This window comes from Podarcis muralis, chromosome Z (genome assembly GCF_964188315.1).
Source record: "Podarcis muralis chromosome Z, rPodMur119.hap1.1, whole genome shotgun sequence".
Lineage (NCBI taxonomy): Eukaryota > Metazoa > Chordata > Lepidosauria > Squamata > Lacertidae > Podarcis > Podarcis muralis.
In genome coordinates, this window is record NC_135673.1 from 9,692,770 (window position 1) to 9,715,772 (window position 23,003).

At 47.1% G+C, this 23,003-nt stretch overlaps 2 protein-coding genes across 3 annotated transcripts in view; one reads left to right on the plus strand and one right to left on the minus strand.

Annotated features, from left to right (window-relative positions):
- Positions 1-23,003, plus strand: part of SLC31A2 (solute carrier family 31 member 2) — a 989,995-nt gene that overhangs the window by 806,911 nt on the left and 160,081 nt on the right. The window lies entirely within an intron of this gene.
- The window catches only part of ARRDC1 (arrestin domain containing 1), a 53,710-nt gene that overhangs the window by 13,025 nt on the left and 17,682 nt on the right, over positions 1-23,003 (minus strand). For both annotated transcript variants that reach the window (XM_028715349.2, XM_028715348.2), the window contains exon 2: positions 13,700-13,810. In XM_028715349.2, the coding sequence (XP_028571182.2) occupies positions 13,700-13,810 (111 nt within the window). The remainder of the gene's footprint in view (positions 1-13,699; positions 13,811-23,003) is intronic.

Here is a 23,003-nt window from a genome sequence, read left to right on the forward strand (position 1 = left end):
ACTTCAGGTTACAGACTCCGCTAACTCAGAAATAGTACCTTGGGTTAAGAACTCTGCTTCCGGATGAGAACAGAAATTGTGCTCCAGCAGTGTGGTGGCAGCGGGAGGCCCCATTAGCTAAAGTGGTGCTTCAGGTTAAGAACAGTTTCAGGTTAAGAACGGACCTCCAGAACTAATTAAGTATTTAACCCAAGTTATACAACTTAAGAACTGCTTGCTCCTATATGTTGTTGTTGTTTAGTCGTTTAGGCGTGTCCGACTCTTCGTGACCCCATGGACCAGAGCACGCCAGGCACGCCTGTTGTCTTTGTCCATGGAGTTTTCTTGGCAAGGATACTGGAGTGGTTTGCCGGTTCCTGCTCCATACTCCTATACAGGGCCCAGTACAGTGGTGCCTCGCAAGACGAAATTAATTCATTCCGCGAGTTTTGTCGTCTTGCGATTTTTTTCGTCTTGCGAAGCACGGTGTCGGAAAAGTTTTGGAAAAGTTTCAAAAATCACCAGAGTCTTCAAAAACCTCAAAAAAGGCTACCACACCACGTGCTATGAGTTGCTCCTCGAAGTCAAGTCACAACTGTATTAACGGTTTTAAGAAAAAGGAAACAAACTCGCAAGACGTTTCCGTCTTGCAAAGCAAGCCCATAGGGAAAATCGTCTTGCGAAGCAGCTCAAAAAACAAAAAAAACCCTTTTGTCTTGCGAGTTTTCCGTCTTGCGAGGCATTCGTCTTGCGAGGTACCACTGTATAAGGCTGGCTGTTGCTGAAGCAACATTAGAGCTCTGCTTCCCTCCCCTCCCCTCCCCAACACTGTATCTTTGTTCTCTTCTGGCATTTAGTGTGAGCCTTGCACAAGGAAGTTTAGCATCTCCTTGCTGTGGCAGAGGTCAACGCTTGCAGAAGGACAACTACCTTCTCTCCACAACCCATTATTTGCATACCAAGCCCAGCAAAATCTCTCTCTCTCTCTCTCTCTCTCTCTCCCCTCCCCAACAAAATATTTCCCTTGATTGTTGAGAGAACAGAATAAAACTTGGTGTCTACTGTGTATTTCTGTTTACAGAGCAAACAAAAGCCTAATCCCCGCCCCAGAGGGGGAAGAGGAAAAGATGCAATTGACAGCACTCACAATACACAAAGCAGCAGCTCTCAAACACTGAGAGTTGTTAATAAAAAGAGACTTGCTGGTTAGTGACTTTAGGCAACTTCACAGTCAAGGAGAGTTAAGCCGACAGAGGGCTCATCCACAATTCTGCTTGTCCGTAAACATCAGTCGGGTTTTCTGTGCATTTATGTTCTGATTCAGTGTTAATCAGTGGGTTTAAAAGCAGCAGAATGAAAAACCACTCAGGCTCATGCCTGAAAAGCATAGGACAAGTGGAAGTTTGGATGAGCCCAGGGAGTGGTGCATTTGAGAGATGCCTTGGGGTGATGGGCCAAGGTTTGCACACAGTACAGGGGAATGCAAGCCTGCCTTACAAGAGGGTTGTTGCAAAGATGAATGAATGTCTGCCAAGTTCTTCACACATTCTAAAGTGTGCTGTGCTAGACGCCAACAGCAATACTAGGTTGGTGTTGTTCTCAGAGGTTGCGGTTTGAACCCCACTCCTGCTATGTCCTTGCTAGGAAGTCTGCAACAAAGCCACTTTCAGCTTCTTGTCTGCATGATGGGGGTGGTGGGAGAGATAATGACAATGACCTACCCTAGAGGGTTGTTGTAAAATGCTTATAAAAGTAATGTGAGCTAGCAGCAGGAAATGCTGGATCCATGTACAGTGGATGCTCGGGTTGCGAGCATGATCCGTGCGGCATGCACATTCGCAACCCACAGCGGTGCGTCTGCACATGTGCGGGTTGTGATTCGGCATGTCTGTGCATGCACAAAGAGTGATTTAGAGCTTCTGCGCATGCGCGACTGCCGAAACCCGGAAGTAACCCGTTCCAGTACTTCCAGGTTTCAGTGGTCCACATCCCGAGCAAACACAACCTGAAGCATCTGTAACCCAAGGTATGACTGCAAAGAAGCCCATAGCTCAGTGGGTAAAAGACCCTGGCATTGAAGGCATAAAGCACCACTGTCAACCCCCTGGCATCTCCAGCTAAGGGCATCAAGCACAAAGGCTGGGGGTTGACTTCATCCACAAGGCCTCAGAAAGAAGTTCAAAACTCAAGCAGATACTATTGGGCTAGACTCTTCCCAAGTCACCTTGACTCTCCTCAAGTTACCTTGGTCCAAGAAGTCTTGATCAGAGAAACAGCCCTTTTCCCCCTCCAAGATTTGCTCAAAATGCCATTTCTGCCCCATTAAAAATAAAAAAAAAAGTCTTGATCATGGCAGACAGGAGTTCAGTGTATAAAACTCTAAGAACCATTCACGGCTTACTTCATTCCCAGAAGCCTGAACAAAGGGCTCAGTGTCTCCCCACACAAAAGCTTTTCCTGAAATTTGTTCACAGCTAAAAATACCTCTGAGAGAAAGTCATTATGCCTAGAGGCTGCTAGGTCAGATTCCACCTGTAAATGCCCCCTCCCATTGTCCCCTTTGTCCAGGGAGGGAGACAGGCAGGGGCTTAGGTGGGAGCAGTGAACTCAGTGGAGAGATAGCTAGGAAACTTCTTGGAGAGTGTCATGCCTTATTTCTGCAGAAAGCCATATGGAGCTTTCATTTAGAAAGAAAAGAAAAACTGAGCAGTATATATTGATGGTCTGCCAGTGTAAGCAAGGCTTAGAGGAAGATTTTCCGGTCATGCCCCTCCCCCTGCTCCAGGGACAGACAATAAAAGCAACAAATATTTTGAAGGATGATTTGTCGGTTTTTTGACAAGTTACACACTAATTTATTGTTGAGGTAATTGAGATACAGTGGTACCTCAAGTTACATACGCTTCAGGTTACAGACTCCGCTAACCCAGAAATAGTGCTTCAGGTTAAGAACTTTGCTTCAGGATGAGAACAGAAATCGTGCTCCAGCGGCAGCAGGAGGTCCCATTAGCTAAAGTGGTGCTTCAGGTTAAGAACAGTTTCAGCTTAAGAACGGACCTCCAGAACGAATTAAGTTCTTAACCCGAGGTACCACTGTACTTGCACAGATTTCACCAGCCAGCAAGATCAGGAAAGGAGGGGTTTTAAAGATTGTTTAAAAAGAATGAACATGCCAGAGCTACAATTCCCAGTAACCCTAAACTACAGTTCCCATGAATCCGTTTTAATGTGTGGTGTGTACACAGCCTCAATAGTTATAGTGGGAATTCCTTGCAGATTACCACAGTGCCTGGAGACAATCAATCAATCCACAGCAGTGACCAGAGGAGAAATGACCACAGGGAGGACAGCAGAGAGAAGAAACGCCATGATGCATCTGCAGCAGCACAACAAGCCACCTTCAACTGCCCCAGCTGCAACAGAACATGTCTCTCCCATTTCGGTCTCTACAGCCACAGCAGGTGCTGCAACTCTCCAACAGTTTGACTTCATCCCCAAAGATGCACTCCTCCATTGTCTCCTGAGACAGACAGATGCCAACTCAAAACACACACACAAAGGCTGGGGACACTCCGACCTATAACTCCCATCAACTCTAAAACTTGGGGCTGATAAGAACTGGAGTCCATCAGCATCGGGGGGGGGGGGTCAAAGGTCTCCCAGCTTTGTTTTCCTTTAATTGCTGGGAGTGTGGCAGGGATAAGGCTTGTTCTTTTTATTGTATGTACAGTTGGATGAGAGTTGGGGGTCTCTGGGGGAATTTTGTGTTGTATATCATTTTAATCTGGCTTTTAATTAATTTTACCCATTTTAATTTATTTCATTATTAAGTGTCACTGAAACATCTCCCTCCCCCAAATAACGCGATTAACCAATAAAATAACAAGCCAAAAATCCTAAGCTCTGAATTCTCTGTCCATTGACATTTTTTCCCCTGTGATGCTTTTTATTTGATTTTCTTTCGTTATACAATTGCATATTCCAATCTATACTTTAACTTATGTTAAGTGTAAAACTAATCCAAATAATATCCACATTTCTTCACCCGTGACTTCCCACAACCACACTGCAGCTTCTTCTATCCTATTTTCTTTTTAGTTGTGTTGATTACCTTTGTTATCTCATTTACACACAATAAATAACATATCTATCTGAATTTTTACTTTGTGAAATTTAGTCAATACATATCAAGGGTTTGATTTGGGAACAATGTTTTATAATATATTCTTCCATACTTTCCCACTCTTTTAAGTTTTTGGTTTGATTGTTGCCCAATTACCATTGACATAAGGCAGGTACCTTTGCTGTCTTGTTTTGTGTGCCTGCTAAAAACACTTCTGTTTATGCACGCCTCCCCAGACATGTGAAGTTGACATATATTTTAATCCGTATTTTTACCTTATAACGCATACTTTTAATGGTTGAGTTTACTCGTTCTGCTCTTCCTACGAGTTGTTTTTTTGCTGATAATTCCAATGTTGATATACTTTGTAAACTGCTTAGAGGACTTATATGCAGTTAAGCGGAATCTATCTTTTGTTAAAAATACACACTGATAGTAAGCTAACAAAACACAAAAACTTGCTATCCATCTTTTGAAATGGCAATAGAAATATTTGGCCTCTTTCGACCCTGAAGGTCAAAATATAAGCAAGAAATATAAGCAAGACCCTTATATAAGCAAGAACCCTCTCCCCTAGTACTACCTCCTTCACCCTCTCCCCTCTGAGGTGCAGATAAGTCTGTGGGATAGAGGCCAAGTTTCCATGGGTTTGAATGCAAGCATATCTCTGTGCCTTTCCCATCCCATCCAGGTGCCTGCAACCTGCCTCACTGGCCACACTGCTGAATTGTTCTCTAGAATATAATAACAAGGCACAGGTTGGATGCTTTGGAGGAGGCGATCTGGTTTCAGAGGAGAAGAGACACTCGAAACATGAGCAGCAAAGGTAACTTCATCATTTTCTGTGAGGGAGGCTGTTTGGGAGCTGCAAGGAGCCAAGAGTGGCCAGATCCTGTCTGCTGGGGAAGAAGAGCTGCATTCCGTGGAGCAACAGTCAAGGGGCTTGGAACACCCACTTGGGAACAAAGCAATTTATTATGTTCCTTCTAGCTTAGTACAGAACAGGCTTGTCCCAACTGTTTCAGCCCCAGGAACCACTTTTAACCCAAGCTTACGTTGCGGAACCACTGCTTAATCCTTTACCATATATTTACATGATGCTAGCAGGCCTGAGACATCACCTTGCCAACAAAGGTCTGTATAGTTAAAGCCATGGTTTTCCCAGTAGTGATGTATGGAAGTGAGAGATGGACCATAAAGAAGGCTGATCGCCGAAGAATTGATGCTTTTGAATTATGGTGCTGGAGGAGACTCTTGAGAGTCCCATGGACTGCAAGAAGAACAAACATATCCATTCTGAAGGAAATCAGCCCTGAGTGCTCACTGGTAGGACAGATCCTGAAGCTGAGGCTCCAATACTTTGGCCACCTCATGAGAAGAGAAGACTCCCTGGAAAAGACCCTGATGTTGGGAAAAATGGAGGGCACAAGGAGAAGGGGACAACAGAGGACGAGATGGTTGGACAGTGTTCTCGAAGCTACAAACATGAGTTTGACCAAATTGCGGGAGGCAGTGGAAGACAGGAGTGCCCGGGGTGCTCTGGTCCAGGGGGTCATGAAGAGTCGGACACGACTAAACGACTAAACAACAACAAGCAGGGCTGCGAATGTCCCCTGTCTGAAACCCTGGAGAGCTTCTGCCAGTCAATGAAGACAATACTGAGCTTTATGGACCAATGGTCTGACTCAGTATAAGGCAGCTTCCAGTCTTCCTATTCACTAGTCATCTGCCCACTAACCAGTTAAGACTGCATATATTCAAACCTATTTTGGCCTCTACGTCTGAAGGTGGAAAAGGAGAATGAGATAGAAAGCTTATCATTTGAAGCAAAAGCAAGCTGGTCGTATCCACTGCGACACTCCTGTATCACTTACACAGTCATGGTTTTCCTAAAGAATCCTGGGAAGTATAGCTCATTAAGGGTCCCAATAGTTGACTGGAGACGCTGTATCTCCACCACAGAGCTGAAGTTCCCACAGTTCCTTGGGAAGAGGGACTGAGTGTGATGACCTATCCTGAAATTGTACCTCTGCAAGGTGAAATTTATTTATTTTTAAACTTGAGGTAACCTTTTCCCCTTACCTTTTAAAAATTAAATAATAATTATTTTTTGTCTGGGGCCAAGGGCCGGAATGGGTATACACCTGAAACCAAAAATCCACTTATATCAATAATCAGTAAGTTGTGGTCGTTTCTAATCCAAACCATTGTCTGCTTGAGTTTATTATTCATTTCTTACATTTAGCCACTACCCAGGGAGGGGGGTGGCACTGTGACTGGCTCCACAATAAACTAACCAACCAACTTTGTGGTAAGTTCCCCCACCTTTTTTCTCAGGGGGGGGGAAACTGGTGAGGTGACTAGGGGTCTCTTGACAGCTTTCAGAACCTTTAATGAACTATGGTTCTCAGGGTTCTTGGAGGGAAGCCCTCCTTGTTACAGTGGCCTGACAGAAGCAGTCTTACATTCTCCATTCCAGCACTGAATAAACCAAAGGCTTAGTTGAACTAACAAGCATACAACCTTACTGGAAACCAATTTGGTAGTGTATGGTGTGTGTCATTAGGTACACACACACACAAAGAAACTTGGCACAAATGATGATGCAACAAAGTCAAAAGGGATAGCTGCGTGTGGAGCAAACAGCTCCAATACAAAACGCCCTCTGCTACCAACCCAGCGAATGAAAACCCACATGTTTATACAAGAAACCAAGAACCACCTGTTGGGTCAGGCCTTCATCCTGTTCTAGATCCAGGTGCCAATTAGAGGAGGTGGGAGTGATGTAGGGAGAGCCAGGAGGGCCTTTGGGCCTTTGGGCCTTTGGGCCAGAGTCACAAGTTTAGACATTTGTTATATATTTATACACATCAGCCCAAACGTGATGCACTCTTTCAGCTTAAAGCTCCAAATTTCAGCAAAGTATAGTTGTGATTTAGTAAGAGACATGCATTCTTCCCCCCACCCCTGTGAGTCATCAATACTTTTTTTTTTTAATGGCCAGGGGCATTGAAAGCTGGAAGTGGCACAGGCCTCTCTGGACCTCCGAGAAGGTCTGCTGATGGACCTCTGTGGTCTGAGTCCGTCTGGTGACTCAGCTCTTGTGCATGTAGTAAGCTGCTGTTGAGAGGTTTATGTGATGCACAAACAACTCCACCTGGTTGCAAATGGAGGTGATGTCAGAGGAAGGATGGGAATTCAGACACAGAGGGGTAGACATAGCCAGGCTTGTATCTGCACATGTGGCTTCAGCTTGCTGTCTGAAGGCATGGAAGAAGGAAGTGCCCTTTTTAGCTTGCTTTCTGGAGTGCAGACAGACTACCCAGCCAGTGGGTCAGTGTTGCTTCCCCAAAGACTCTGTGAAATGTTTTACAGGAACTAAGGAGGTCCAGATGCACCCAGAACTACCAAGTTCCCATTAACTTGGGACCAGTTTACCTTAAAAAATCACCTTACTCCATGAAGGCCTGTCCGACTGCTCCAGTCTACAGAGCAGGCAGGTGCCACGTAACGCTCATTCTGCATTTGTAGGAAATCGATCTTTTAGTGTGGCAGCACCTGCACTTTGGAACTCCCTGCCTATTTACATCAAGCATAGACTTCCACTATACTGTTTTCAGTGCCTGCTAAAAACATTTCTGTTTAGGCAAGCTTACCCAGACATGTGGGTTAAACCACAGAGCCTAGGGCTTGCTGATCAGAAGGTCGGCGGTTCGAATCCCCGCGACGGGGTGAGCTCCCGTTGCTCGGTCCCTGCTCCTGCCAACCTAGCAGTTTGAAAGCACATCAAAGTGCAAGTAGATAAATAGGTACCACTCTGGCAGGAAGGTAAACGGTGTTTCCGTGCACTGCTCTGGTTCGCCAGAAGCGGCTTAGTCATGCTGGCCACATGACCCGGAAGCTGTACACTGGCTCCCTCAGCCAATAAAGCGAGATGAGCGCCGCAACCCCAGAGTTGGCCACAACTGGACCTAATGGTCAGGGGTCCCTTTACCTTTACCCAGACATGTAGAAAGCTCACCTGTATTTTAATCTGGTTTTAACTATTTTTGCAAGTTTAAATTTTCTTGTTTCGAACTGAGTTGGTTAAAAAAAAAAATCAACAAAACTGGTTTTCTTTTTTTTTCTTTTTTTGTAAACAGCTTTGAGGTTCTTTTGTTTTTGTCTTGCAATCAAGTACAGTAGTATATATATTTTTTCTGAAATAAGTAAATAAAATAAAGTTTGAGAGCAGTCCGGGACCAGAGCTCAGTGGGAGAAGGTTCAGCCCACGGCATCTTTAACTAAGAAAGATCAGGTACTGAGAAAGGCTTCTGCCTGAGAGCTGCTGCCAGCCAGGGCTGGATGAACCAACTACTGGTATGTGGCAGCTCCCCCATGATCCTAGGAGACTCTGGTAATCAATTCCAGTTCTCTTTTTAAAATTATTGCTGTTATTATGTATGATCATTATCGGTATTAGTAGCAATAAGTACCAGCAGCCTCATAACCACCCAGAAAGCATCACAACAGCATCATCAAAGGAAGCACTTCTCGTAAAATAAAAACAATATTTTTAGACCCTGCACATCAAAAGCAACTAGAGCAGCTTCAAAAGCAACTAAAAACACCTCACCATAAAAACAAAAAATTACCAAGCATTTTTTAAAAAATAAAGTAGGGAAGAAAACAGCAACCTTTTAAAGAAAATTAAAGAAGAACCAGCAGTGCAGTCCCCAAAAACTAAAGTTAAGGAGTGGGGAACAATCCCTTGGAGGGTGGCCACTTGTGCATTGGGGAGGGGGGGAGGGCAGGGGATGAAATAGGGCTTGCTGATCAGAAGGTGAGCGGTTCAAATCCCCGCGATGGGGTGAGCTCCCGTTGTTCAGTCTCAGCTCCTGCCCACCTAGAATTTTGAAAGAACATCAAAGTGCAAGTAGATAAATAGGTACTTCTGGGTTTGCCACGTGCGTATCCTGAAGGATACATAACAAGAGGGGCACGTAAGTAGAGGTATCACTGTGTATCTCAAATAAAACATAGAACCATATTTAAAAAGTTAAAAGAACAATTACACCTACAGCAGTCTATGCAGTCTTTGCCTCTCCGGGACCCATCAACTGCATTGCTTTCCCATAAAACTAGTACAGTACTGGGACTCCATTTCCCATCAGCTCCAGCCATCGCGGCCAATTGTTAGGGATCATGGGAGCTATAGCCCACCAACATCTAGAGGGCTAAAGGTTCCTTTAGCTCTGCAAATGAGGTTGTGCTAGAGCTGTGTCTTAATTGTGGTTAAGAGGGTCACGAGATTGCACATAGTTTCCCCTTGCTCACATATCCAATTCCCTCTGTTTGCCTAACTGGCTAGTTATCCCTGGCTGCTTGTTCCATCAAGTTAACAATGGTTAACACCAGGCTTCCTCAAACTCAGCCCTCTAGATGTGTTGGGACTACAATTCCCATCATCCCTGACCACTGGTCCTGTTAGCTAGGGATCATGGGAGTTGTAGTCCCAAAAAACATCTGGAGGGCCGAATTTGCCTATGCCTGGTTAACACTGATCTGGGCTCCCACCCAGGCCCTGATGTCAATTAGCAGAACTGCAGTAAAGATAGGACTAATGTAACCATTAAAGGTTAAAAGAAAAAGAAAAAAGGTAAAAGACCCCTGGACGCTTAAGTCCAGTCAAAGGCAGCTATGGGATGCAGTGCTCATCTTGCTTCAGGCCAAGGGAGCTGGCGTTTGTGCACAGACAGCTTTCCAGGTCATGTGGCCAGCATGACTAAACCAATTCTGGTGCAACAGGACTCTGTGACGGAAGCCAGAGTGCACAGAAATGCCATTTACCTTCCCACCACAGTGGTACCTATTTATTTACTTGCACTGATGTGCTTTCGAACTGCTAGGTTGGCAGAAGCTGGGACAGAGCAACAGGAGCTCGCCCCGTTGCGGGGATTTGAACCACTGTCTTTCCAATCATCAAGCCCAAGAAGCTCAGTGGTTTAGAGCAAAGTGCCATCCACTCCCTCTAATGTAACCACTAAGCCTGGTTAAGATAAACCACCTACAGTTTCATCTAAACTTACCTCCTCTTGTAAGAAACAACGCTCCGAATTATCTAGTAGTTTGTGAGCACCACGACATGTTTTCCCTACAAAACCAAAAGACAGTGGCCACAGAGGCTGTTTTTCGCTATAATACTAGCACTTGGAGGTTACCTAATGAAAACCTACAGACCAGGTAAATTCAGGGAAGGCAAAATAAATCGCTTCATGCAACAAGCAATTTATAGAGGAACTAGGTGTAGCAAGGTGTGACGGACGCAGATTTAGGTGGCTTCCAAAGGGAGTTAGACAAATCCATAGATGAGATGTCTAATCAATAGCTTTTGGCAAACAATAGCCAGGTAGAACCCCCATGTTCAGAGGCAGCATGCTGACAAATTATCAGCAGAAAGATGCCCTACAGCCTCTCAAGAGCCAGTGCCCTTTAAAGAGTCAGAGCCCAGCAATCCAGATTCAGACTGGAGTACGCGTCTGCTGCAGAACTTGCCAAAACACTTGGAGGGATGAAATCCTCAGCTGGTTTTTTCCGTTTTGCTCTGGGCATTTAAAGGCAGAAGAGGAACCTCCTACTGAAGACAACAACCTGAAGTTTGTTCTCTCTCTTTCTCTCTTTCTCTCACTCACTCACACACACAAACCAAGGCTCTAAGCAAGATCCCAAGGCCACCTGCAACAGCAAAGGAACACCGCCTTGTGGGCTTGAGGATCGAAGCTGGAGCAACACTTTGGCTCAGGGTGTACAAGTAGCTTCCCCTCACCTTGCTTCAAAGTCCGCAGTCAAGCAGAAGTTGCCAAGCGAGTCTGGCTGCTCCCTTCGGCCACATTTCCCATTTTTTTCAGTGCGTCATTTGAAATTCCTCTGCTCTTACACACCCTTCCCCTCCCCTCCGGTGTACATTTACTAACAAAGCACCACTGTGCAGCAGTGGCTGCTGCTGTTTTTCACCAACTAGTTTCGATGCTCAAAATTAATCTGTGCCCTTTGCAACCTGTTTGCCAGCCAGTGGAAGGCGCCGATCATTCAACCCTAGAGAGTCTCTGGAACGTGGCCAGGTCCCCTATACACCTTACACCATGGGTCTGTGCCAAGTGGCTCATTAACAGGAATCTTTCAGGTGGGCAGGGGCTCTTTTCAAGAGGAGGCAGCCCCCCAAAGAAAGATGCTGTTCCCACCAGGGAGGAAGCCATTGTGCCCAGAAAAGCGATTTTTTTTGTACTAGTTAAATGCCCTTCCTTCTGAGGGACAGGATGGATGCAAGAAGGAGAACTTGCATTATTGCTGGGAGCACACTGGTTCTCTTTAATATGACTCTACCTTACATTGTACATGGGGCTGCCCTTGAAGGTAGCAGGGGAACTGCAGTTAGTACAGCAGGGGCCACCGACCCTCCAAGGCCACTTGAGCGCATTTGGGGGTTTGGGAAAGTTCTGTAGGCGCCACCAGCCCAGCCACCTTTCTCTCTGCTTCTCTGAACTAGCAAGAGACAAATGATTACAGTGGTACCTCTGGATGCAAACGGGATCCGTTCCGGAGCCCCGCTCACATCCTGAAGTGACTGTAACATGCAACTGCGCAACTGCGCGCACGCAGGTTGCGTTTTGCCGCTTCTGCGCATGAGCGTGACATCATTTTGAGCGTCTGCGCATGCGCGAGCGGCGAAACCTGGAAGTAACACGTTCTGTTACTTCTGGGTTGCCCTGGAGCACAATCCGAAAATGCTTAACCTAAAGCGTATTCATCCAAGGTATGACCCTTCACCCTAAGGTCCCAGCACAGGTTACAGCATTAAAGCACAGTATTATAAGGAATTTTAAATTTAAAGCGCACAAACGTTTTGCTTTTTCCAAGAGTTCTTGTTAAAAGCTGTATACCCAGTGGAATTAATCTGAGCCTTGAAAAGCATATAGAGCCGAAAGTGGAAGTGGGAAAGGGTGTCACTCTCTCAACTTCCTCCTTCAGCTCAGGGCTTGAACTCCTTCCGCAGGGCCTGTTAGACAGAGCTATTCTGCCTGGCCTTCAATCTGAATCAGCCTGATCCTCTATTCCCTTTTCTCTTCTATGAAGAAACCCTTTCTGGGACCCCACATTTAAATTCTTCCCTGGTCTCCTTGCTGGCCCTAGTAGGATCAACTTGGCCAGTTAGCCCTGGCGATCATTTGATGTCTACTGCCTGGGTTCCCCCCCTTGCCCAAAATGACCCCAGAATTTTTGAATTTTATTGATATTGATGCTGCATATTACGTTGTATTTTATGCTATTTTTAATCATTGTTTTATATTTGCTGTTAGCCGCCCTGAGCCCGATTTTTAAACCGGGAAGGGTGGGGTATAAATGAAATAATAATAATAATATGCACTTCTCAAGTGTGGTGGTGGAGAGGTAATGCCCCTCAAAACCAGTGCTTTAAAAAAAGAAGAAAAGGTGTCAGTATTCACCACGAAGCTGTTACAGCAAGTGCTACACTTTTAACATTTGGAAGGAAAAGGTGCTGGTACTGTGAAGTTAAAAAGCAATACTCACCACCAAGAGGATAGCAGGTGGGGAGTGGGTGCAAGTGAAACACCTCCAGGGCTATCACTCATGACCAAGAGGACACAGGGGAGTGGGGGACTCAAGAGATTCATGGGCACCAGAGGAAGCCCCTCTTAAATACAGAACCTTGCCAATGCTCAATAGTCCCTCCGGCTTCCAATCCGTTTCCAGTCCCAAGGTTCTGGTGCTCATCTCTAAAGGAGGTGTGGGGAACCTCTGGCCTTCCAAGAGTTTGTTGAACTGCAACTCACATCAGCTCCAGCAAGCATGGTCAGTGTGGCCAGGGATGACAGGAGGCAAAGTTCAGCAACACCTGGAGGACCATATGCTGCTTGCACCTGCTGTAAAATCCCACATGGTTTGGGACCTGCCCACTCCCATTACCAACCCACCTGCAAACCAAGGTCACCTGCCAATGCTGTATTCAGGATGCCCTGCAAGATGCAAGGCAGGTGGCAACTAGAAGAGGAAAGGCAAGAAGAGCATTTCCCACTTGTTAAGCTCTTCCCCCCTGCCAAGCAGACACCTGGTTTTATAGCATCTTCTAATAAAAGGCGAAAGGGCCAATGGTTTGACTCAATATAAGGGGAGAAGCACAATGGCCTCATAATACCGGGGTAGGGGGAAAACAGACTGTAGTTACCGATTGACCCATTGCATATCTACCCCTCCCCCCTCTTTTCTCCAAGGAGCTCAAAGCTAGCCTTACTGGTCCCCCCCCTCATTTAATCCTCACAACAACCCTGTGAGGTAGGTTAGGCTGAGAGGTAGTGACTGGCCCAAGGTCACCCACCGAGCTTCATAGCCAAGTGGGGATTTGCACCCAGGTCTTCCAGGTCCTAGTCTGACACTCCAAAGGCAGAGTTAGAGACTTATGCATAGCTGTGCTTTGACTTTTACCAGCTACCAGGAAAAGAGTCTGAGACCTCTTCAGGAGACAGTACAAGTCCTTGCTGCCACACAACTGTTTCAACAACCAGACCCATCTACATCCAGAGTTTCCTCCTCCCATCATACCTTTATCAGCCATTGAAAGGGTTGTATTGAAGTACTGCTCCTCCACAGTCCACGCAGTGTCATTTATTTTGCTGGAGACCCCACAGGAACCCACACAGCTCACCTTGATAGCTGGAAAGGAGAAGAGAAGAAGAAGAGGGGAGGAGAAAATATTAGCTTTCTTGGCAAGCCAAAATAAAGAGTATCAGTATTTATCAGCATATCAACTTAGGAAGCTGCCCAGTGCTGAGTAAGGCAATCAATTCTCTGAAGTTGAGGAACCTTGTGGCTCCCTAACTATGCTCTGTTAGAAGTCCAGATGTTGCTGGCACCGAGCCGTGACAGGGTGTTCTCAGTGTTTTAAAGCAGTGGTACAAATATACCCAAGGTTCCTCTAATACAGACCTGTCCAACTTTTCATACCAAGTGGACCACAATAACTGCCTTGTGGGGAGCTGCCTTCCCAAAGCTGAGTAAGTGAGGCAGCAGGCTTTGGGAAGGAGGCATGAGGCTCTGGCACAGTCCTAGAGCCCTCATGCCTCCTTCCCAAAGCCCAGCATCTCAATAACCAGGCTTTGGGAAGGCAGTGTGAGGGCAGTGGGCCATCAAATGTTGCCAACGGCCACCAAAAAAGTCCCCACGGGCTTTGTGCTGGGCCACCCTACCCTAATACCATGTCTGTATGCCATGTTAAGAGTGGGACAGAATGAAGAAGTTCCATATTGCCCAGAATGTTCTTCTTGTGTCCTGCCCCAAATGATGAACATACAGACTTGGCACTGGAAGAGATTCTCTCTCTCCCCCCCCCTCCCCTCCCTCCCTTTCTCTTTCTCACACACAAACAAACACGCACTGTACTTGCAACCCAAATATTAGAATACGGTATTTTTTCTCTATAAAGCAATCACCCAATTTATGATTTAGGTACGTCTCCTAGCAACGCCTTTCTCTCTTATGCTATTCTTGGCGGGGGTAGGCTGGGAGGGTGGAACCAAGCAGTTTTTAGCACATATCCAATAGCAATGTCCTTCACAGTGTCCTGGCAGCTTGTTGACCCAATAGAGGGTTCTGTCAGTACCACGGGGATATTTTGTCCACGTGCCCCTGCACCCTCCAAAATCTGCTGCAGGTGGGTGGTAGGGCAGAACAGCATGACTGGGGACAGAGGGAATAGGCAAAAAAATGGCTTCCCACTGCAGTGCTGCTGACAGAATCCTCCGCTGGACCAGACAGCCATCTGTCAATAATGCCACCCATTGCAGACAAAGCTTAGTACAGAGTTTCAGTTAAGCAAGGTAAGTATCTAAGCCACCAATTGTGCTCCAAACTACCGTATTTTTCGCTATATAACACGCACCCGACCATAACATGCATGTAGTTTTTAGAGCAGGAAAATCCGTAGGCATGCCACCCGTAGGCATTCCCTCCATAACACGCACAGACATTTCCCCTTACTTTCTAGGAGGAAAAAAGTGAGTGTTGTGGTGCAAAAAATACGGTAAGTCTGCAAACCAGCTCCAAAGTCCCAATGAATCAAATCAGCTTTTAAGTTAGATACCCACTGCTTTCAGTGAATGCCATGTCAACTAAAAAGGCTAGGAAGCTGCCTAACACAGAGTGAGACCCTTGGCCCATCAGCTCAGTAGTGTATACACTGACTGGCAACAGTTCTCTCTGGGGCTTCAGAAAGAGGGCATTCCTAGCACTTCCTGGAGATGTCGGGGATTAAAACCGAGACCTACTGCATGCCAAGTTCACTGAGCTGCAGCTCTTCACCCACATAGCCAGGAAATGTATGCCAAGCTACACCCTCATTGCAAGGAAGCGAAAGCAGGAAGAAAACAACACAGAAATCAGTTATGAAGAAATTATGGTGTTTTGTTTTTTTTAAAAAAAAATCACATCCATAATTATTGTTTGCAACTGTCTGTCTTGAGAGACAATAGAGTCTGCCTTTGGGGATGAAACCAAACCTCTGCATTAGCAGCACTAAAATGACCTCCCTGGAATGCAAGCCTGGGCAGTGTGTATGGAGGTCTTGGGCTGCCAAGATGACAAGACCTCCCCTCTCAGCCTCACTGATGTGCTCCAAAGGAAAGCAGAGCGATACATTTGGCACCAGCTTGGCTGCAGAGTTGCCAGAAGGAGGTATACAAGGTGCCACGCAACCACCCAATCTTCTCCTGCAAGGCAGCAGAAGTTTAGAATCAGAGTTTTCCTTCTCCTAGTGGGGCTACCTTCCCAGGTTGGTGATCCCCATCTGCCCCGCACTTCCCTCTACAGCAGCCTTTCTCAACCTGTGGGTCCCCAGATGTTGTTGAACTACAACTCCCATCAACCCCAGCAAGCATGGCCAGAGCTCAGGGATTATGGGAGTTGTAGTCCAACAACATCTGGGGACCCACAGGTTAAGAACCACTGCTCTACAGCATGGGTAGGCAAACTAAGGCCCGGGGGCTGGATCCGGCCCAATTGCCTTCTAAATCTGGCCCACAGACGGTCCAGGAATCAGTGTGTTTTTACATGAGTAGAATGTGTGCTTTTATTTAAAATGCATCTCTGGGTTATTTGTGGGGCATAGGAATTCGTTCACTCCCTCCCCAAAAAAATATAGTTCGGCCCCCACAAGGTCTGAGGGACAGTGGACTGGCCCCCTGCTGAAAAAGTTTGGTGACCCCTGCTCTACACCACATGCAGAAACTGCCTTCCTGACCATTGGAGCCACTCTTGGTCTTGTTGTCCACTCAATCTTCCAGAGCCTGTCTTCATGTTCACAGGAAGACCCTAACTCACCAAGGATTTCAGACCCATCGGCTGCCCTCACCTGGTTTAGCCAGCCAGTCAAAGCCATTTCCTAGGGTGTGGCTGTTGCTACAAGCTGACAGCTTCCAGGAGCCCCAGGTGAGAGCTGAGTGCAGAGTGGGGACCAAAGGTGGGCAAACTGCCCCAGAAGAAGCACAATTTGTTCCCCACCAGAGGTACTAAAGGTACCCCTGCCCATACGGGCCAGTCTTGACAGACTCTGGGGTTGTGCGCCCATCTCACTCAAGAGGCCGGGGGCCAGCGCTGTCCGGAGACACTTCCGGGTCACGTGGCCAGCGTGACAAGCTGCATCTGGTGAGCCAGCACAGCACACGGAACGCCGTTTACCTTCCCGCTGGTAAGTGGTCCCTATTTATCTACTTGCACTTTGAGGTGCTTTCGAACTGCTAGGTTGGCAGGCGCTGGGACCGAGCAGCAGGAGCGCACCCCGCCGCGGAGATTTGAACCGCCGACCTTTCGATCAGCAAGCCCTAGGCGCTGAGGCCACCAGCGCCACCCGCGTCCCACCAGAGATACTACCGCTCCCCTAACACCAGTGTTAGAAACTGGGATAGGACTGGTAGGAGCCATGGGGCTCATGGGACCTAGGTTGCTGGCGCCAAAACAAAATGTCTTTTTTTCTTCTTTTGCACTGCTACCGGACCAGGCAGCCGTGCAGACACGCCCCCCCCCAAATGCTGCTGGGTGAATCAGGTGGTCTGCTGATTTTGCCACGTCTTTTGCTATGGCACTACTGCACAAAAAACATGATTCACCCGGCAGCGGGGGGGAAAGGGGATTTGTTTATTTAACTTGCTGCTGGGCAAATCAGGGGGGTCTGCAGGGTAGCAGCAATTTATTTATTCATTTATGCTGCCAGGCAAATCAGACGTTTGGTGGGGGTAGCGCAACAGCAAATGGCACATGGTCTTTTGCTACCGCTGTGCTCGACAGACCAGCTGATTGCAGCCAGGCAAGTGGAGGTGCCAGGCACCGAGGGTGGCGCCAGGACATTTCGATCCAGTCACAAAAGGAGATTTTTAAAAAAGAGAGCTGGAACTGATTACCAGAGTCTCCTAGGACCACGGAGGGCTGCCACATACCATAGTTGGTTCATCCAGCACTGGCTGGCAGCAGCTGCCCAGAATCTCAGGCAGAAGTCTTTCTCAGTACCTGATCTTTCTTAGTTAGAGATGCAGGATAATTTCGAACGCTGCCTAACAACCCATACACCTCATTATTTCTTTCTTTGTTTGTTAAATTAATTAAATTTTTATACTGCCCTTCATTCGAGGATCACAGGATAGTTTAAATATAAAAACACAAAAATACATAGCATAGTTACAAACAAAAACAAGAACACCTCCCAATACAGTTTAAATGGCCATAGATTATTTAATTAGCCAAAGGCATGGGGAAAGAGGAATTGTTTTGTCTGGCACCTACAGATTAATAATTATAATTATTATTTTTTATGATTATTATTTGTACCCCGCCCATCTGGCCCATCTCTCCAACAGAGATTAAGAATACATCAAAATGTCACACATTAAAAAAACTTCCCTGAACAGGGCTGCCTTCAGATGTCTTCTGAATGTCAGGTAGTTGTTTATCTCTTTGACATCTGCTGGGAGGGCGTTCCACAGGGTGGGCGCCACTACCGAGAAGGCCCTCTGCCTGGTTCCCTGTAGCTTTGCTTCTCGCAGCGAGGGAACCACCAGAAGGCCCTCAGCGCTGGACCTCAGTGTCTGGACAGAACTATGGGGGTGGAGATGCTCCTTCAGGTATACTGGGCCGAGGCCGTTTAGGGCTTTAAAGGTCAACACCAACACTTTGAATTGTGCTCGGATATGTAAGGAAGGTGCCAGGCAAGCCTTCTGGGGAGAGCATTCCACAAACGGGGAACCACCACAGAAAAGGCCCATTGTTGTGTTGCCAGTCCTCCGGACCTCTTGTGGAAAAGGCACACGAAGAAGGGTCTCAGGGGATGATTGCAGGATCCAGGTAGGTTTCTATGTGGAGAGGGACCACATTTCAGGCTTCATAGGTCAAAACCAGCACTTTGAATTGGGCCCCAAAACTAATTGGCAGCCAGTGCAATTGGGCCAGGATTAGCATTATATGCTCAAACCATCTTGCCCTGGTGAGCAACCTAGCCACCGAATTCTGCACCAGCTGAAGTTCCCAAACCATCTTCAGAGGCAGCCCCCTGTATATTGCGTTGCAGCAATCCAGCCTAGAGGTTACCAGAGCATAGAAAAGAGAAGTTAGGCTATCCCAGCCCAGACAGGGGCACAGCTGGACCACTAGCCAAAGCTCATTGAAGGCACTTTGCACCACCGAGATCACCTGAGCCAAGAGACAACAATAGATCCAAGCTATGTACCTGCTCCTTCAGATGGAGTGTAACCCCATCAAGAGCAGGCAACCTCCCTTCCATCCTGTCTAGTGAACCACCCGCTATTCCAGTCTTATCTGGGCTGAGTTTCAGTTTGTTGGCTCTCATCCAGTCCATTACTGAGGCAAGACAATGATCCAGCACATCCACTGTCTCACCTGCAGAGGTAAAGTGGAAGTAGAGCTGTGTGTCATTAGCATACTGCTGACAACATACTCTAAACCTCTGAATAACCCCACTCAGTGGTTTCATATAGATGTTAAACAGCATGAGGAATAAAATTGTACCCCACACTGAAGGCTCCACTGAAGAACACTCCCCAAGCATCACCCTCTGGAAACAACCAGACAAGTAAGACCAGAACCACCATAAAGCAGTTCCACCTACTCCTAACTCGGACAGCTGCTCCAGAAGGATACCAAGGTCAATGGTACTGAAAGCAATGAAAAAGAGAGAATGTTTTGAAGTCGTGTTGTCATCCTTCTTACAAGGAGCCATGGGGTTATCCCATGGGGTTTCAACTTTTTTGAGTCCACGGTTTCCTTGACCAACTACATTCTTTCTGCGGCACCCTTGTGGAGCTCAGGAGCCCAGTTATGGCATCCTTGGTCTGCAGAGACGGCAACCCCTCACCCCTTTTCAAACACCCTCCTTTGTGGAGTGTTTCCTCAACCTCCTCTCCCCTCTCCCTGGGGGTCCTCTGGGCAGGCACTGCTGCCACCCCTGGTATCTGAGCTGCCCTCCCCACCCCAAAGAGAGGTGCCTCCTCACACTGCCCCACAGGGGCCTGGGAAGCACCCCCTGGCCATCCCCAGAGGCACTATTCACCCAGGGAGCTTGTAGCCAGGGCTGCTGCGACTAACAGCTGTGCAGGCCTTTTGGAAGCAGAGACATGAGAGGGCATCAGAGCAGGGAGGGAAGGTAAGAGAGGCAGAGGCCAGTGTTGCCCATGGCACCTCTGACCATCATTCAAGGCACCCTGGGGTGCCACAGCATACTGGTTGGAAATCACTGGGTTATCCCATTTCGTTCTCAACCACCTCCATTAGTTAAGCTTCAATACTCAGCCTAACCACTACACCACACTGCCTCTCAAACAGGACTCTGGTTTTTGTTTTAATTCTGCTTGTGTATCACTTTATGTACCGTATTTCTATCCTGCTGCAACTTATAAGGGGCTTCTGGGAAATCTTCTACCCAGATGCCAACCCACCCATTTCCTGCTCAGCTTCAGCCACCATACACCTTGAGCCCATTTCTGGGTCTTAGGATTACAGGTGTGGGTGATGGACAGTGCCCAATTTTTGCTGCTCTCCTTTAATCTGTAAGAAGAATATCAAGTCTGGTTCCAGACTTCTGCAACCCAAATAGCATCCTATAGCCAAGATTTCCTTGATTAATTTCTCTTTTGAAGCCTATCTCTAATATACCTTCACAGGGATAGTATGTTTTACATTGATTTACATTATGCTGTATATTGGCATTCTCTGGCAATAAAAGGCAGCATTTAAGTAATGCCCCATCTGCACTATGCATTTTAAGCATCATCATAGCACTTTAAACAGCCCTGGCATCCTGTAAAGAATCTTGGGAACTATAGTTTGCTAACAATGCTGAGAGCACCCTCCTTTCCCCTCACAGAGCTACAGTTCCCATAGTTCCTTGGGAAGAGCAACTGGCTGTTATGAACCACACAGGTACTTGTGGCTCTTTGAAGGAAATGGGGATCTCCTAGCAGCTTTTGGCACCCTTCATGAACTACAATTCCCAGGAATCTTTGCGGGGAAAGCCAGAGTGGTGTGACACTGTTTGAAAGTGCAGGTGGTGCTCTTGTTACTATTTTGAAGTGCAGGCAAACAAACACATTTGAGCACAACATTGGAGGCAAGGGCTATAGCTCAGCGGTAGAGTGCCTGCTTTGGAGGTAGAAAGTTCCAGGTTCAATTCCCACTGGCATCTCTGGGTAAAGCTAGGAAAGTCTGCAACCTTAAACCCTGGAGAGCTGCTATCTTCTAGTGTAGGAAATGCTAAGCTAGAGATAGCATTGACTCAATAGGAGGCAGCTTCCGACGTTCGTTCACTTCCAGCACTAAAAAGAGCATCTGGGTTGTGGGCAGCAATGGCTCTACATCACCCACCCCTTCCAAGATGATGGAAAGCCAGCACCAGCACAAGGTGCATGAATTCACCCATTATTTTTAACCCAATGGGGTTTTATTCAGCATTCAGGCAAATAGGAGGGGGAACAAACACACGGGCCACCTGGAAATGTGGCAGGTGGCCCAACCTGGCTCAAGATGGTTTGCCAAATCAATTTGCTGCTGCTGCTGCTCACCAGAGCGGTGGGTTACATGCATGATCAAAACAGCAAGCCTTGAGTCCTGTAGGGTAGGCATGAGATTAGGGTTGACAGTGGGGGTGGGGGTGGGGGGCGGGACACACAGCCTTTCAAAGAGAAAGGACTGCCACGGTCAAGTCTACAGTTCCTTAGCAACAGACACAGAGACCCTTCGAGTTTGTGACGACGTCCCACCACCTCAAATGGCTATAAGCACAAAAGGGCATGACTGGCTTGGAGCCCAGAACCAGACCACCCGCCCATCTGTGTGCTAACCAGAGAGCAAACTTGAAGAGCCACAGCCATACTGTGACCCTGCTGCTCCCTGCAGATGGTATTCTGACAACACTCACATTCAGACAGGAAGGGTTACCCTCACCTGCAAGCTGGTTCTACTCCTCTGTCATCAAACACTGCTAAGGCCACATTCACAAAATATGTTTAAAGCACTATGACACCACTTTAAACAGTCATGGCTTCTTTCACATAATAGGGGTCTTCTTTCAGCATCTTTAAACTCCAGCTCCCAGATGTTTGGGGGGTAGGGAGTCGTGACTGTTTAAAGTGGTATCAAACAAGGTGCGCCCCCCCCACACCCAAGGCAAATAAAGGAACAGGAAGAGGGGAGGAAGAGAAACTCCCTGGTAGATAGGGTGCAGTATCAGTTGGTGCCTACTAGACTGGTGGGGTGGAAAGAAGGAGCCCAAAAGTTGTTGGCGCCAGAACCAATGATAGGAGGACCCAGAGTCAATGAGCCAACAAATCCTAGCTTTGTCCCTATCTTCCTCCCTGCTGAGTTCTACCAGGACTAACACTCTTCCACACTTCCGCTTGTTCCAGTTCTAGAAGGAACAGGTCCGAGCAGTTTTCTGTTTGCTCCACTGCTTTCCCTGAAAATCTTGCTCTTTAAGCACTGAATTGGAGCAAATATGAATCTGTGGAAAACCCAACTGATGTTTGCTCCAAATCAGCAGTAAAGACGGGGTCTTCCTTGGGGGAATGTGGCAGGAGAAGCAGAAGTCTGGATGAGCCCTCAGGAGGAGAAGAAAGCTGGCCACCCCCTGAGCTAGTTTGTAAGAATGGCAGGCAGGCAAGGGGTGACTCAGGGAGGACTGAGGATGTGGGGCAGTACCCCATTCGCCTTAATGAAGCAGCCTCCAGTGCTGTAGACATACATCTGATGACATGGGTTCTACTCCATTATGCCACAACACCTGTTAGTTCATAAAAAGGTGCCGTGTGGCCTTTTTTCTTTTCTTTCTTTCTTTTCTTTCTTTCTTTCTTTCTTTCTTTTTTTTTTTTTGGCAACAACAGACTTACCACAGCAAACCCTCTGAAAGTCTCCCTCCTAGGCACTTCATTCCAAAATGAGTAATGCACTTCACACCAGCCTACAACACAAAGCAGTGGAGCAGGCTGCTCTGGATTGTGTGCAATGGCTACAGGGAACTGTGTGGTGCCTCTGGGGCAAAGCCAGTGCAGCAGACACTCCATCCCTCCCCAAGCAAGAGGACAATGTTAGAGGGATGGAAAATGCTGATTGAAGGTCTAGTTTGCAGCTGTCTTTGGAAAGCAGGCACAGTGGGGATCACAGAGAGCCAGAGCTCATTGTGCAAAACCAAACAGGGAGCGGACCAACTTTATACCAATTCTATGCCAGATAAGAGAACCGATCAAGCGTTTGATGTGCCACTCAGGTCTGATCCCCAAACAATCTGTTCTGGAGCTGTACCCCAAAGGCTTTTTCAAAAAGTCCTCTCAAGAGTGCTGGTTCAAAGAGTTGAATC